The sequence below is a fragment of the Cyclopterus lumpus genome, chromosome 19, assembly GCF_009769545.1.
Source record: "Cyclopterus lumpus isolate fCycLum1 chromosome 19, fCycLum1.pri, whole genome shotgun sequence".
Classification (NCBI taxonomy): Eukaryota; Metazoa; Chordata; class Actinopteri; order Perciformes; family Cyclopteridae; genus Cyclopterus; species Cyclopterus lumpus.
The window spans coordinates 10604985-10621342 of NC_046984.1; the positions used below are offsets into that span (position 1 = coordinate 10604985).

The following is a 16358-nucleotide window of genomic DNA, read 5'->3' on the forward strand; positions in this document are numbered from 1 at the left end:
GCTAGTAGAGTGGCTTGAGCGCTTGTAAAATCTCTCTTGGGAGATTTACTGGGCGAAAAGGGCACGGCACCTGGGAGGAGACTCAGGGTCTGACCCAAGGTACACTTCTGGGGAATACATTTCCCAGCAGGGCCATGAGCTACACAACAACCCCCACAGGTATACATGCTGGAGAATAGCGGCTCTACTTGCAGTGTTGTCACGGTGACCCTGACCTGCACATGTAATGGATGGCTGTTGAATGTGATGCGGCAGAGCGGAATCGACATTGTGCTTCAAAACTGAACGAGTTGGGTGTGTCAGCAAGCGTCCACCCTGCTCGTCTGCACGGATTCTGGCTTAGTGGCCACACTTGTAACTGCAGTCAAGTGGCACGCTAAAAACATATATATCTTTCTTTACAGCATCTGTTTTAATAACATGTAAAGGAATACAACATTACAAAGAGTTTGGAGTACATTACTGTGATTAAATAGGGCAATAAGATGCTATAGTTTTATTATATCTCTAAAATCCTGGTCCACAGTCCACAAGCTTATAATTGTCTGTTTTAATCTTCTTAGGTTGGATTGTTCTTGCCGGCAGACATGTTAGGAACCTATGCGTGCTGTTTTATATGATATGTTGATATGTCTTTGTTCTTAAGCCAGTATGGACGCCACAGGGCCAGATGAAAAATTTGATCACAGGCCTTCTCGGGGTGTGGCCATCCCCGAATAGGTTTTCATGGCAGAGACATTAGTAGGCAGAAGATATAGATATAGCATGTTACCAAAGATAGACAGCAACGGTTGATCGCAAGGTCAAGAGCTTTCAGTGCAAGTGTACAGATGGACCCCCCCCACACACACACACACACACACACACACACACACACAATCCACTATTCATTTAGATGTGTCTCCTGTTCATCTACCACTCCCTGTCACAATGAGTAGACAGGGAAGCTTTGGATGGGGACATCTACCCCTCAGCAAAACACATTCATGCTTCTAGCCAGAGAGGAAGACATAAGAAGAAGAGAAAGCAAGGCTCACTTCTCTGAACCAGAGAGAGAGAGAGAGAGAAGAAAGAGCAAGAGAGCAGTAATACGTTTTCATCTGAAATATTAAAGCCACTGCATTAATCTGTCTTCCCTCTCCCTGGGGTGCTGGTGAAGGCTCTCGCTGTCCTAGCGTTCCCTGGAAAAGGACAGAGACTGGCTACCTCACCTCCTCCTTCTCTACTCTCCACCTCTCCTCTCATAATGGCCATTTAAGTGTTTGTGTGGGAGTGGGCTGTGTGCTGGAGGTTTTTCTGAAATGGCCGATACGGGCTGCAAGCACTGTCTGGCCAAATTAGAAAACAAGGGCATGGCTAAATGTTTCTATTTCTTTCTTTTTTTTAAACCTAAAACTAAGAATGAAGAAATGACGAGTCGATTCATATTTTTGATTGAAACAAAATTGACAGACTGATGATGGATTCATTCATGGTCATTTGTCATTCAAACATGGGTTGATTCAAGCCTCTAAAATGTTGATCTGGTTCATACTGTTAAGAGCTTAAACGATCAGTTGAGTAATCAATATAAAAATGCTCCGTATTCTCTGGTTGCAGGTTCTCCTGTGACGACTTGCTGATTTTGCTTGTCATATATCACAGTGAAATGAATACCTCTTTGGGGTTGCCATTTATACATATTTTTAAAGCTGTGATGGACATTTCTTCTTCTATTTGCTGACATTTCATGAAATAATATTTGAGAAAATAATGGTTAATTTCTCAATTTCTCTGACAATTTGACTAAGCAATGGATTAACCATTAAAAAAACCTGTTTCAAACACAAGTAATTGATATCCTCAGCCCAGGTTAAATAGCTAAGTGTCAATTGAATTCATCCTAAACTGGACACAGCGCAGTGGTCAAGTTTGAACATACGTCATTATAGACTTTATAAAATAGCAGATGCTAATGAACGATCTCTCTCAGCTGGATGTCTGGGTCCATCAAAGCCTTCATGCTTTTAACACCTACTCTAAATGTTCCGCTGGCACCTCATGAAGGTGGTGGCACCCATCTAGTCTTTATCTAGGCCACCAGATCCACAGCTGGACCCATCTGGCCTTGCTAGCTCCTCTCTCTGTCTCTGCACATACACACATGACACCCATCAAGTACACACACACACACACACACACACACACACACACACACACACACACACACCAGCTGTTGTGGATTACCAAAGACCGAGAGCGGGTCTATTTTCTGACTTGTGCCCAGTGTTTGATGGCACTGCCCTGGATGTGACCCAACACAAACGCACTGGCTTGCTTATTATAATAATAATAATAATAATAATAATAATAATAATAATGCGTTCTTTGCTTTAGATGTACACTAGTAAGTACACATGGATAGAAGATGCTTTAAAGTGAATTGTGATAAACGACAGGTGAATTTTAGATTAAACCCTCAGGTTTTGGCTGCATGTTACAAAAAGCATATCATGATTGTTTTGAGGATTGCTGCCTCTTGTGGTCCAAAATCCAAATACTTAAATACTCTCCCGAGCCCTCTGCCGAAAAGGAGCACATGAATAATGCCTTGTGCTTTATTTTGACGTGGCCACTTAAGCTGGTTTCCACTTCTGAGAAACAGGAAATCTGTCTGTCAGAGTGTTAGCCTCATCTTTACTAACCCCACCTTCAACCCTGGCCGTACCATACCACCCTTAAGCCAGACTCAGACTACAGGATCTCCGGGGCAATTCTACCTGATTCACCCCCCATACAATCTGGTCTCAGGCCAGGTTATCTGGTGATGTGAACGGTTTACCGAGGCAGTCCTAAACCTCCTGAACTGTTCGCAGACTCCTCTGGGCCGCCCTGATAATTTCAAACATGATTGATAATTAGGAGTTAAACTCTGGATGATTAAATCGGTGCTTTACAAGCGGGATGTCAACAGCCAACGAGACAGACCAGTCAGAGCTGCTGACTGTGTTTCGGAGCAACGGTAAAAATGTCCAGCCCTTTAGCGTTAGCTTGCATTGGTAACACAGAATTATTAAGAACGACAGGTAATATTTCCCCTTTGGTTCAACCCATGTAGGCTTCTCATCCAGACACGTTCAGCATTTAGCTTTTGTCTTTTCTCACTGCAAAGCATTATTACAACAAGTTGTCGCACAACATCAGTCTTCGTTTTTTTCTTTGCATCTGCTACCCCATGAAAGCACGTGAGGTGGTGCACTGCTCACTGTGGCACAACAATTTTAATAATATCTTGTAGTGTGCGATGGCCCATTATTTTCAAATCTTGTAGTGTGTGCGAGTTTGAGATTAGAGAGAAGGACATCTGTGAAGTTTCTCCTTATGTGCGTGACACAAGCCTGTAGTCTGAGCTTGGCTTTACACCACACACACACACACACATACACACACACACACACACACACACACACTCGCTCCAAAATCTCAGAGGGAGCGCAGTCCTTTTGTAAAACAGACGATTTATGAGTAACAACATGCAAAATAGTCACTTGGGTACCAAGCTGAAGCTTTAAAGCTTAAGTTACGATGAGGGGGAGAGGGAGAAACAGTCGGACTTAGGCAGCACCACCAATTGCTTTCACACAACTGCAATAAAATATTCCATCATATGCCTGAAGCATCCCTGTCTCCAGCTGGGATCAAAGTGTACACTTGACAACGTCAGTGTCTCGCGTGCACTGAGACCGAACCCTTCATTCCGTTCCATTAATAGGAATCATGGAAAATAGATAATTGGGTTTGGTGTTCTTATTTGCTCAGTAAGTATGGGTGTATAACAGGAGAAGACATAAGTGTTGAATTAGGCACTGCAGTACACAGCATTACTTCAACATGTGTACACACGATCCAATATGCATCATTTTGATACATGCTCACTATTCAAAAGATCAAAACAGATTCCACATCTCACTCTGGTTGTACTCCTTTCAGGGTGTCTGTGACAGGTGTTTTATAGGGACGAGCGCTGTTGTTGTGGATGTCCTATCAATGATTCAATGCAGCACATCAGATGGAAGGGGAGAGATGTAGAGAAAGATGTCTCTGCCTGGATGTTCGGGGGGAACTTTCAATATATAATTCACTGAGTTGTCTGACAGGTTGGGTGTGAATGTGATGGATGCTTTTTTACAGTCTCGTAGAAATCCAGTGCTTTTAAACCTTGGATCTCTTAGGCCACTTAGAGCATGCCAAATGTCCTTTTATGATCTTTTGATCCCTGCACTATGCTACTGAAGAGCTGCAGTACTACACACACATACACACACACACACACATACAAATCAGGTGTGTCACACTCACACTTTTCTACACAACACCAACTGGCTCCTCCATTTAACTTGAGGCACAGCAGGCCATGTACAGTAACTGTCGGCGTGCCCTAGCTCAAGCAACTCGCCATGAGCAATAAAAAACATCTGGTACACTTAAATCCAAGGCTAAAATAGCATTCAGTAGCGACAGGCTTTAATACTGTCAACACACTTTTCCAATTTGTGTTGCCACCATATATTCGCAAACTGTGTTTCCTCAAACCGAAAAGGGTGCTCGACGTCCACCTTCGGCAACTGTGCAAAGATACAGAGTCCAAAGCGTTTACGTTATGTTTGTGTTAATCGGCAGGCTTGGCCAACAAATCCAGAGAACAGAGCCATGTAAGATGTCAGATTATGGGAATATGAAACACGGTCTAGAGTGAGCGCTAGGCAAGGGCTTTTGTCTTGTTATCTTTGGGAGTGAGTTGACATTATCCCCATGGATAAGGTTTTACCATGCATGGATTACCACATGAGACAAGCTGTGCACCCCCAGGAAAATAACATGAGAGGACCTTAGTCGATGCCCTTCTGTCTCTCTCTCCACTCAGGCTCCCGCTCTCATTATTCATCAATGCTACGACCAGCACACCTGGGGCTTCTGACACAATGTTTGAAAAAATAATGGCATCTGCTGTAACTTCACAAGAGGCATTAGTCCATCTTTCTTACTCTTCTCGTTGAATATTTGGGAACACAGATACTTAAAAAACTCAAAGAATCTAGATGCCATTATTGATATTTTAATAATAATACACACACAATATCATTCCACATAGAAACCTACTTCACATACCAATGTGAGATAAAGCAGTTCAATACTAAAAGACACACATAATTGGTCAAAGACAACTGAATAGAACATCTTTTAAGCTATCTCACTTTAGCCGCCTCCTTATTATCCAATGGAATGCTATTCCACAGTTTGGGAGCAGAGTTTAAAACTGCTGCAAAGCTCCTCAACAACTAAATAAAGTGAGAAGGATCAGACCGTGGACAGATTGTCGACTAAACACAAACCAAGCAGGATCTGCAGTGCAGGCCAGTCCTTAGCTACTTAAAGCTTTATGTAAAATCAAAAGTACTTTAAAGTGAAGTCCTAATAATACATGGAGCCAGTGTTCTTTCAAACATGCTGCGCTGTTAAAATAGCTTATTACTCCACTTGAATGATAGACTCTCTTTTTAGTTTTGATTAGAAGACTAGCAGCAGGATGTTGAATATTCTGGATTCTCTTTTTCCTCCAAACACATGCAGGTTTTTTAACAGGGGGAAACCTCCTAAAAATAGGCGATAGACTTCTTTCCCATTGCAAGTGGCAAGTGGCCTTTCTGTTTTGACAGAGTTTCATTCTCAAAGGATGTGTTTTTAATTTTCAGGATATCTAAGACATTGTTAAAGTAATCCAAAAAAAGATATATTGGGAAGAAAGCCCATGGAGAAGTTACTTTCAGTTACAACTGAGAAGGAAAAGAGTTCTGAGGAAGGAAAATGTTTTCATACATTTCTGTCTTTTGAAGGAGTGAGTACAGAGGATTCTCATTCATTTCTAAGAAATGTTGACATTTAAAGTAAGGTGCAAAATGATGTGAACAGACATGATTATGTAAGGCATGTTGGTCATGGAAAGCGATGACTAAGCATGTCACATAAATGCAGCTTTAAGGTTCAGTATAAAATGGAGAACTGAAAAAGAAATCATCACAAGTCATTATAACAATGAAATAGTCATGGTTCCTTATCATAATTTCCTCAGGAGTTCTTTGCAGGGAGTGATGACAGTAGGTAATATGGAATGATGAATGATACTCTTATCTCTTCCGGTGCACTCCTAAGATAAGAGCTCTCATTGGGTGCTATTCATGTTGTCAGCAATGTGAGGAGAAAGGAAAAAAAAGAAAGAACTGAGAGCAAAGAGAGAGGCAAGTGTTCGCCTTAAAATAGAGGACGGGAGGATGAAAATAAAAAAGGAGAAACTAAGTATAGACAAATGATAACGAGAGAATGAGAGAGGTGACCTCCATCTCCACCTCCACCTCCACACGCCACAACAAGCCTCTCCATCTCAACCAGGGCACCGTGGCACATTTCCCGTCACTGAGGGTGGCAGCTGGCCACACGATGCAGTGAATCAATCCGACTGCTGCAACCTCCGCAATCCACACTTTCCTGCAGGCTCGTCATGCACACAGATGCTATGTGCGAAGCAGCGACAGTGAGAAATCACGCTCATGTCTCACTTTGAAGTTGTGACTTCGGTATCCCTCCACCTGGCATTACACAAGGTTTAAATTATAGCAATTAAGTTATAATTGTGGGCTGGATAAGGGCATGTTAGATACTAACAACGTGGCAGACAGTGACCGAGAATATTTCTATATGAATTGTTACTTGAGTGTCCTTTTGAAAAAGGAAAAATGAGTTCTCAAAAACATATATCATGCACGATTCACCATCTTACACACAGTGCTCTCCTTTTATTACCCTTCACACAGCTTTTAAAATGTTGCTTTAAAAGGGTATGTGGGCCATGAATATGTTTTTAGATTGGTTAATGAAAGCTTTATGCAGCCACTAAACTGTAAGCCCTCCAAAATAGGACCATATCTCCAACAGAATAGGGAAGGACTCAAGCGCCACAATGCCTAAATCACATATGGCAGTGCAGTTGTGTCACCAGTTTCAGTCCCTTGAACAAAAAAAGAAAAGAGTCTGTTATTAGATCCAACGCATCCCTGCAAAACTGCCTCAAAGCCACGCAACCCCTCCCAACCCAACACCTACCCCCGACTCTCATCCCTTTCCTTTCCGCGTTATTCGTTTGCAAATTGATAACGGAACCAGAGACCCCGCAGGGTCCGTAATTCAATATTGGGATCTAACAGTCTCAGATCAGATATGATGGACTGTAATCCTCTCTGCGCTGCCACAGCCAGATGCACTACAATATCTCACTGCCCCTTGAGCTACCAGCAAGTCACTGCGTTCTCTGCACATAAGTGAATGAATGAAGGAGTGGGTGAATGAATGAATGCATGAATTGTGGGTTTTCTTTATTGAAGCAGGCCAATACAAAGTATTCAATTCCAAGACACAAACAAGCACTTTGGTAGACTTGTGGGTAAGTAGGCATGACAGCGTGTGATTAAAATGAGTGAATTAGTGAGTACTCCCCTAGCACATCACCACCACCAGTAAACCCAGTCGTTGTTCTCTACTCTCCATTTCTTCCAATTTGAAAAGATGTCAAGTGGGGGAGTCATGTTTGGAGACAATAATGATCCCACTGTTTACTTTCAATTGTGATTATTTCTTCCCTGAGGCTAAGAACACCGTTATTTTTTCTGTGGAAACATTGGTAACTATTAACTATGTAGGAGATGCTTGTTGATGCATTTATGAAAAGAGATGAGCAAAAAGAAGGCAAATGCAACTCCAGACCTTGCCTGATTGTGTGTCCAGGGAGAGGTCAGACTATTAAAAAGTCAGAAATTGTAATCTGTGGAACTCGAGTAAAATCCTTCTGCCATTAGACCCCTGAGCACGGGACATCTCAAGCACTTTATAAAAAGGAAGCTTCATCAATTATGCACACTTCCGGCAATGCACATGTTTCTCTTCCCATACATTAATATGTCAGCCCCTCCCTTCCCTCTTTTTCTCTCTACCACCTCAAGGTGGACATTTTGTCCACATAAATCACAGTGACATTAAGAAGCCCTAAGATGGCCTCAGCCAGGACTCTAAGAAGCAACTATGAGACCCCTGACTGCTGCCTGAGAGTCACATGTCACTCAAAAGCATCAGATAAACAGAACAAGATATCTATTACATGTTAGTGGTATACCCGCGTATGCATACAGTGCATAGAATTTTATCGACACATTATTCATAATAGCCAAAGCCAATTTCCCGCAGAGAGCCCTTGGACCCATGCCTTTTAGCCCCCCCCCCCCCCCCCTCCGGGCCCTCAACAGTATTAATGTACACACTGGACAAAGACCCCGGACTACAACAGCACTGGTTCTCTGGTTTTGCAATGATTTAAGGCTGCAACTAATGATTAATTTCATTCTTAAATGTATGACTATTATCTTTTTCAATTCATCAATTGTTGTTTTAAATTTAAAAAAATGCCCAGTAGGATTTCCAAGATCCCTATGACAGAATGAGATTGCTCGGTTTTCTGATCAAAACTTAAAGATATTCAATTCACTGTTACTGTTATTCCACAAATATGACAAATAAAAACCTAACCAGAGACTTATTCACATTTTAAGTTGAAAAAGATTATAATATATATATAATATAATGATTATAAAAATAGTTGCAGTTGCATAACATTGGGTATTTGCTCTTCTCAAAAGTAGTAATAGTGGGGTGAAACTTTCTTATCTTTATTTCAAAAACATGGACTAGTATTCCATAGACACACACTTTGGTGCCATAAACTATATATATATAATGTGTAATATATCATAATACACTGATAACCTCCACTGATTTACATGTATAGGACCTTTCACAGAGGCGTTGCGGTGACAGGTTTGAAGTGAAAGACTTGAAAATTCAAATATGGATAATACCTCGAGGGCAATCTGCATGGAAATGAGAGCGATAACAAAAGAATGGGTAGAATGGTGGTCTGAGATATGTAAAATGTCTGGCCAAGCCTCATTCACTCAACTGTGATGAGTTATGCCTTTACCTTGCAGCTGGATCTGTACTTCTGGAGCATGCTCTCATGGTTTTTGACAGTCTTCGCCCTAACAAATTCTTTTTTTTTCATTTTCCTTCTGCTCTCTCTCTCTCTCTCTCTCTCTCTCTCTCTCTCTCAGCCCTTGTTTCTCGTGGCACTCTCCCTCCTTCTTCCTTATTGATTCAGTGAGGTTCGCTGGGTAGAGCACGGCACTTGCAATGCAAAGGGCGTGGGATCAATTCCCACAAAATTTCAAGCATTCACTGGGCTGTCACTCTGGGATAATTTGTCCGAATGCTTACCCCACTGAATACACTGAATGTATTCTGCTTTGTAATTGGTGCCCATCAGTGTCAAGTGTCTCTGCTAGCTGATGTTCAGGGCCAACACTGCTGAATGCTGCACACTTCCATTAATTTGCATGTGCATAGCGTGTACACGCGCACATGTTGCTGTCTCTTGAATCTCAGATACAACATTAAGGGTATTTCTTTTCTTTAAGAGATCTGTCTGATTATTTGGTGGATATATACAAGGCTCTTTGTTTTGAAATTATGTAAATGTCTTGCACTACGAAATAATTGTCGCCGGTTGGTCCACCAGAAATGCTCATTTTAATAATGTCTATTTCTGGTATCAAAACACTTATGCAAGCAGTTTACTGAAATCCCTATTCATTTAAAATAAGTAAGCTTCTTTAAAGTCACTTAAATGATAATTGATATTCAATGGCCATACTTGTGTCAGACAGGTATTTCCCAAGAGCAAAACCGTATTCATTGTGACAGACGGATCTTAGCACTCCACTGCTATTACTCAACGTGTTAACATCGACTTGAGGCTTTGAGCTCGTCCTCTGAGGCTTACAACACGCCTGTGTGACAGACGAACTGCAAGGCACACGCTGGGACCACACAAAAAAAAAAAACGTTCAAATGTTCTTAAATAACTGTGCGCCTGAAATGATAAAAGCTGAGGCACAAGAGCTGGCTTTCCGACTAGGAAGACATTTGTAAATCGGTGCAGCTGCACACACACACACTGTGCCGAAGCAGCCCTGCTTGGGCCGGCCTCAACGAACAAGCAGAGCGTGTCTCAGGAGAGACAGAGGGGCCTCAGAGACAGCCTGGCAAATCTGAGCCTGACCTCCCTGGAGAGAGAAAGAGAGGCAAACTGGATTTATATCTTTGTTTTTTAATCCCTCTTACACGCTTCACTGGTCCTACAATAGTACTTTGTGCAGGCTTAATGTATAGTCGGGGAAAAAAACAATAACAACAACAACAAAAAGCAGGGGCTTGCGTGTCAGGAGAAAACATCCACTTCTGTTCATTTTCTCCGTGACATGAGAGAAAAGCGGATGTCTGCATCGCTCTCCTGTGTTTTCATATCTGAAATACAAAATGTGGAACAATATCTGACTGGCATTTCATTCCATAGTTGTCTGAGGCGAGCCTGTTATTGAAAGCGAAATGCCATTTCGTTCCCACCCCAGTATTCAGTTTGACATTGCCATCTTGTTAAGCTGTTTTCAGTTTGGGAGGGAGCCTACCCTGACCAATCCCTGTAACTGTAGCATCCATCGGTTTGACGTCAATTTCAGACGACAGAATCTGCATCAAGAAGTCAGCTTTGACACGATGGAAGTCACCTATGTTGATGGCAAACTGAAAAAAATTCACTCCACTTGTAAAAACCTTTGCACAAGTGATTCCGAGATGTAAGACTACAAGTACTGAATCCTCTCCATCCATTTTCCTAATCACCAGAGAAGCCAACTCATACATTAAACCCAAGGGGATGACAGCAACAACACTTTTTCATCTTTAATATAAGGAAATGCCTTCGATGCACAGCTGTTCTGGTTCAATGGCTGTTTTTTTTCAGTCAGTTGGCTGGAATCAGGCTAGCGAGATGTGCACGGAATTACAACCACACTTCACTAAGGAAGATTCCTCACAAGCCAGGAGAGAGTGGAATTGGGCCCTGAGCCAATGCGGCGTCCATGGTTTCCCCAACAGGCATTCATTGTGCTCTGCTCATTTCACCTGTTATTTCTCTACTTATGAGCCAATAGTATGTTGTAGAGAGTGGAGTCGGATACATAATTGGCCTCAGAAAAAAAGAAAAAAAAGATAGATCCATGAGTTTGGGCTCACACATGCTTCTGGTTCATCTTTGTGTTAGAAGTGTGGCAATATTTCTGCGTCTGCCCACATGCTCATGACTGTGAGCTGAGGAGCTAACGTGAGAAGGAAGATAGAATGCACAAAAAGCAAGGCAAAAATAGATGGAGGAATACAATGACACCCAGAGCGGACACAATACCCATGGAGAAAGAGGGGGAAAGAGGGAGAGAGAGGGAGAATGAGGAGGAAAAAAAGACAAAAGGAGCAGGGAAAATATGTCATTATCCCCAACGGACTGAGCTTGTCTTTCTTCCAGGACACAGAGATTCATTTAGATCTTCACCAAACCGCAGGAGCAATGGTAGAGTACGGGGGAAAAAATCATGTTACTGCCTCCTATGCGCGGATTATGTGAAACCAGAGACCATACAGTATAACTGCACACGATTCAACATAAAATATGAGATGATGTGGCCGTGGGTAAAGACAAATCCACCTGAAGCCATGTTTTACAGAGCGTTTCATCATCAGCAGAGACACTTTCCGTTTATCTTCACACTTTAAATGCGTGGCATTACACAAATCTACAAGCTTGATACATCCGAGCTTTAGAAGATGGTGCATTCTTGAAGGTTTGCTTCTAAACGGCAGTGTTTTGGCTCCAAGAATACCGTGTTAGTGTTTTGAATCGAATATCACATGAATGTTGTACACAAGGGTTATGTGAATTAATATAAACAGCACAGAGGTTTCGTAAATTAAAGCAATATGCAGTAAAGAAAATACTTCAATAATGTTACCCGTACAAACCGTGTCAATACGAGGCACAGGGGAGATAATCATAGCAACCAGGAGCCATTTCACACAAAGCGCAGCTTTGGGCGAATCAGCAGTGGCAGTGGTCCACCCTGAACACTAACCATTACAGACTAACTATTAGCCGTGTTCCCTAAAATATGTTGTTGTTTGAGCTGTGTTCACAAATACTGGAAGTGATAGCATGATAGTAAACATATGACTATATAATCAATGGATTTACAGCTGTGGTTTTGCTCAAGCTTTTGTTTTTGAAGCCTAGAGTTTGGCAATTTGACCATCGCCATCTTGGCTTTTTGCAAATAAGAGGGCGGAGCTCAGTACAACCGAACGCTCAATGGGACTTTTTAAGCGATGTCTATTTTACTCTGAATAGGACCATCGTTTCCTAAATGAGCATCATGTTGTATTGAAGAAGACGTGAAACTAGCGATTGAGACCATAAACTCCTGTTTACTATGTTTACTGAGGTAATAAATCAAGGTAGGAGTAGGGTCCTTTTCTCAGGGAATTCTATACAATCTTATTTTTGCCAAAAGAGGAGTGGCAATGCCAGTTTAAGGCACTTCACTCTCAGATCCGGAGGTTGTAGACTGAATGACTTAAGTTAAAGTCTGCTGAAAATATTGCTTTGAAAATATTACTGGTTATTTTAAAGTAGGAGACATATATGACTATTTTTGTAGGAAGGTTTTCATCACTGATGCAATCAGTTATAACAATGCTTGATGCCATGGTGATGTTTTTGGCAAACAAATAAGGGGCTGATAGTTTTAAGCTTTCATTCTTTTTTTTAATAATCTAGGTTCAAAGAATCTGAAGCAAAGCCTGCATTTTTAAGATCTGGTTTACTTTAGTAGCATAGATAGTTTACAAAAATACTGTAAAGATCTGTCCCCATTGATTTGGAACAATGTGTGTTTTGGTGCCTGTAGAGTTGTTGCCTAATAGATATGTACTTAATGCATGGATAATGGATTCAATAAGTGGACTGAAATGTCAGCCCACTAGTCATGATGTCAACATAGGTTTGAGACTTATCAACGACATCAGCCTCCACAGAAAATGACTTGTATGTGTGAAAGATAATATTAACTGAGAGCAGCTTTACTAAGCATGCTTTAGTTTTTGATGGCAGTGCCCTTTTTTTTAGAATATACTACAAACAGATGTGTCCTGATGTTCACACTAGGGGGCTGCCTGGTTTGGCAGCTCTCAGCTGTTTGGCAGCTCTTTGTTGAGTGACATAATTGACTCTGGAGCAGTGGATTAGGCTGCGGGAGGAGTCTGAAAAAACGGTCTATCGGCTTTTCTATACTTAAGTCACCATCGGAGTCCATTGTTGCTTCATGAATTCAAGCTGATCAAAGCCAATGTTCTCGCTCAATTAGGCAAACTACAAAGTTTAAGCTATTTTCTCAAAAGCTATTCAACTGCAAACGGATCCTTATGGTTTAATGTCCAATGTCCAAACAGCTATCCTGAAAATAATTTGCCTGAGGTTAAAAAAAAAAAAAAATGATTTTGATCACGGTTCGCCTGGGGTGCCGATACCTTTGAAGCTTTCCAACTGATAAAAGAGAGGATATCATTTTGTCAACCGGAATTGCCGTCCATACATATGATCAACACCGGAAATGTCGAGAAATGAAGGTTTCAGTTTTCACATTCAAGTTTTGTCGTTGCCCACGACAGCACTTTGCTGGAGAGAAATACTCAACAGGAAACTGACCATTTCATAATTACCACTTAGCTCATATTACTACCATGACATTTTGATTACAGTACTTGACCTGGATCCTTTGCATTGGTGCAACTATATAAAGCTCAGGTGAGTCATGCAACTAGAATACATGATCAAGAGCCCAAAGTGAGTTTTAAATCAAAGCTGCCGATCATTGTTTCAACACAATTTGTTTGAGTTTGAGAATGAAAAATCTACAGTCATACACCGGCAATTCTCATGACTACAGTTGCATCCTGCCCCACCCACGTCTGAAAACAATGCCTTGTGATGTTAAAAACATGCCCCTTGTGGAATGAATAATCAGGAAGCCATCCTTCTTTACACAAAGCTAAATACGATAAATTCACAGCTACGCTGCTTTACACCCTATTTCTCCCTCAAGCCTTTTCCTCACTTAGCCCACTCCATCTGCCATCTCTCTCGACTCACAGCTCCCACTCATCATGCCCCTGCTTTGGTATGCTTCCTGCATTTTCTTCCTTTGCCATCCTCTTTTACTTTGTTGTTTTGTCAAAGTATTTCTTCTCTTTTTCTCCATTACCTACCTCATCTCTATCCACTTGTCCTTTGCAACCTTATTCTCATCCCAACATCCATCTACTTTCCCCTCTGTGCCTTATCTTTCTCTCTCTCTCTTTCCTTGTCCCTGTCTCTCTCCCTCGCTCTCTCTCAGTATATCCCTGCAGTACCTGCGACAATCTGGTCACAGTATCCTCTGATCTAAATGAGATGTGTGGCCTTGATATATCTGATTCCTCTAGACAGGAAGTGAGAGCTAACCTTTATCCCACTTCGACACCTCACCAGCTCCTGTTATTTGTTTTCATAACACAAATATGCTGTCCTCAGTCACATGACACATCACACAGCTTTAACATCCCAACTCAAGCAGACAAAATAAGAACAATTTAAACCAAGGTGAAAAAAACCTCTCATGATTCGTATCGGATTAATGCGCAAGTGAAAGATAAAGACAAGAGGGGTGAAGGTACTGAGAATATCCCCTGATATCTGTCTGTGCTAATGAATATGATTAATGTTAAGCTGCGGTCGTATCCACTTTCCATGTGGATATAAAAAATAAATAATGCATAGTCTCAGACCATGAGTCCTTTCAAAGCATATCCGACAAAAGTTTGTTATGCAGGCACACACATGTAAAAACTAGCTGCTATAGTGACACACCATTATTACTACTGTAGAAAAGCTCTTGTGAAACACTCACCTCGAGTTCCACACATAACCTCACACAACAGCACTAACTCTCCATAAACCCCAAAAAAGTGAACTTACGTGTTCGGAAGCGGTGGTGTGGGCGTGTGGCCGGGCCCTTGCCTGGGCGCCCGTGATTCCAGCGTGACGTGGGCTTGACTGGAGCTGCCTGCAGAGAGGTGGTCGGCTGCGCCTTAGCGGTGGTCTTCACAGTAGCCGTACTTGTGGTGGATGCTGTAGTGGCGGCGGTGGCAGAAGTCTGCCCTGGCTTGGAGTTGGCGGCTCCGTTGCGTCCATTGCCAGTGCTGCTTCCTTTTCTAACAGTGCTGCGAGGGGTGACCTCCTTACCACTGAGTGGCGGAGTGAGTCGGGTGGCGCGAGTGGTGGAGGTGGTAACCACAGTCCCACTAATGCGGGTGCCGACACGGTTATGAAGGTGTGGGGCACGACTGCCATCTCCATTGGCTGTGCTGCCATTGGCTGAGTGGTTCGCCGGTGGCCCCGATCGAGTTCTTGGCGCTGGAGCTGTACCGTCAGCAGCTAGTGGCGTGGTCGTCAACACCATGGCTGTGGTAGAGGCAGCTGAAGTGGTGGTGGCTGTGGAAATGTCGGGCCCCTTGGGCATGGCACTGGGTTTGGAGAGAAATATGGGGTCCTGTCCAATGCTACCTTTGGGATCCACCAGATCAGTCGGGACATAGTCTTGGACCGATCCCACAACAATCCATTTCAGCAGCATGAGACTGAGTCCCAGTCCCACAAAGCCCATTACCAGGGGCACGGCACACAGCCAGGTCTGCTGGCGAGGCCACACAGCACAGGGGCCGCAGCGGAGAGGGCCCGGGGCTCTGGGAGATGCCTGTTCGGCCCCTGGCTCCTCCAGTGTCATGGTTGCGAGACTGCTTGCACCAGAACGCTCACTCATCATGCTTGGAGCTTTCCGTCTCGTGGAGTGCTTAGGCGGTCAAACAGGTGGCCAAATGATACAAGGGCATATACGAGGAAGGGGAAGTGGTGCAGAAGAAATGCTGGGCATCTTAAGTATGTACCCACACAATACTTAGCCTATATAAATATACATATATATATATATATATGTATGTGTATATATATATATATATATATATATATCTACATGCACAAACATAAAACATCAACTAATGCACTAGCACCCACGAGCAGACACAAGCACTCATAGTCACCTACTACTAATTAAAAACTGGCAAAGCACTCAAATGCATAAACTAGTAATATCACCTCTACTCCCTCTGGCGGACAACAAACCAAACACACACGCCTATACGCACGAAATATACACGCTTCCCACACGTGCACGCAGGCTATGGACAGGTGAGAGGGCGAGAAGAGATGGGGGGACTTGGTGATGGTGGGGGGGGGGGGG

The 16358-nt window shown here is 42.6% G+C and overlaps 1 protein-coding gene across 1 annotated transcript in view; it reads right to left on the reverse strand.

The window, feature by feature from the left end:
- nrg3b (neuregulin 3b) overlaps positions 1–15881 on the reverse strand; it is a 165937-nt gene extending 150056 nt beyond the window's left edge. Inside the window, exon 1 of the mRNA XM_034559401.1 lies at positions 15038–15881. Within this exon, the coding sequence (XP_034415292.1) occupies positions 15038–15881 (844 nt within the window). The remainder of the gene's footprint in view (positions 1–15037) is intronic.
- Between the last annotated feature and the right edge of the window lie 477 nt (positions 15882–16358).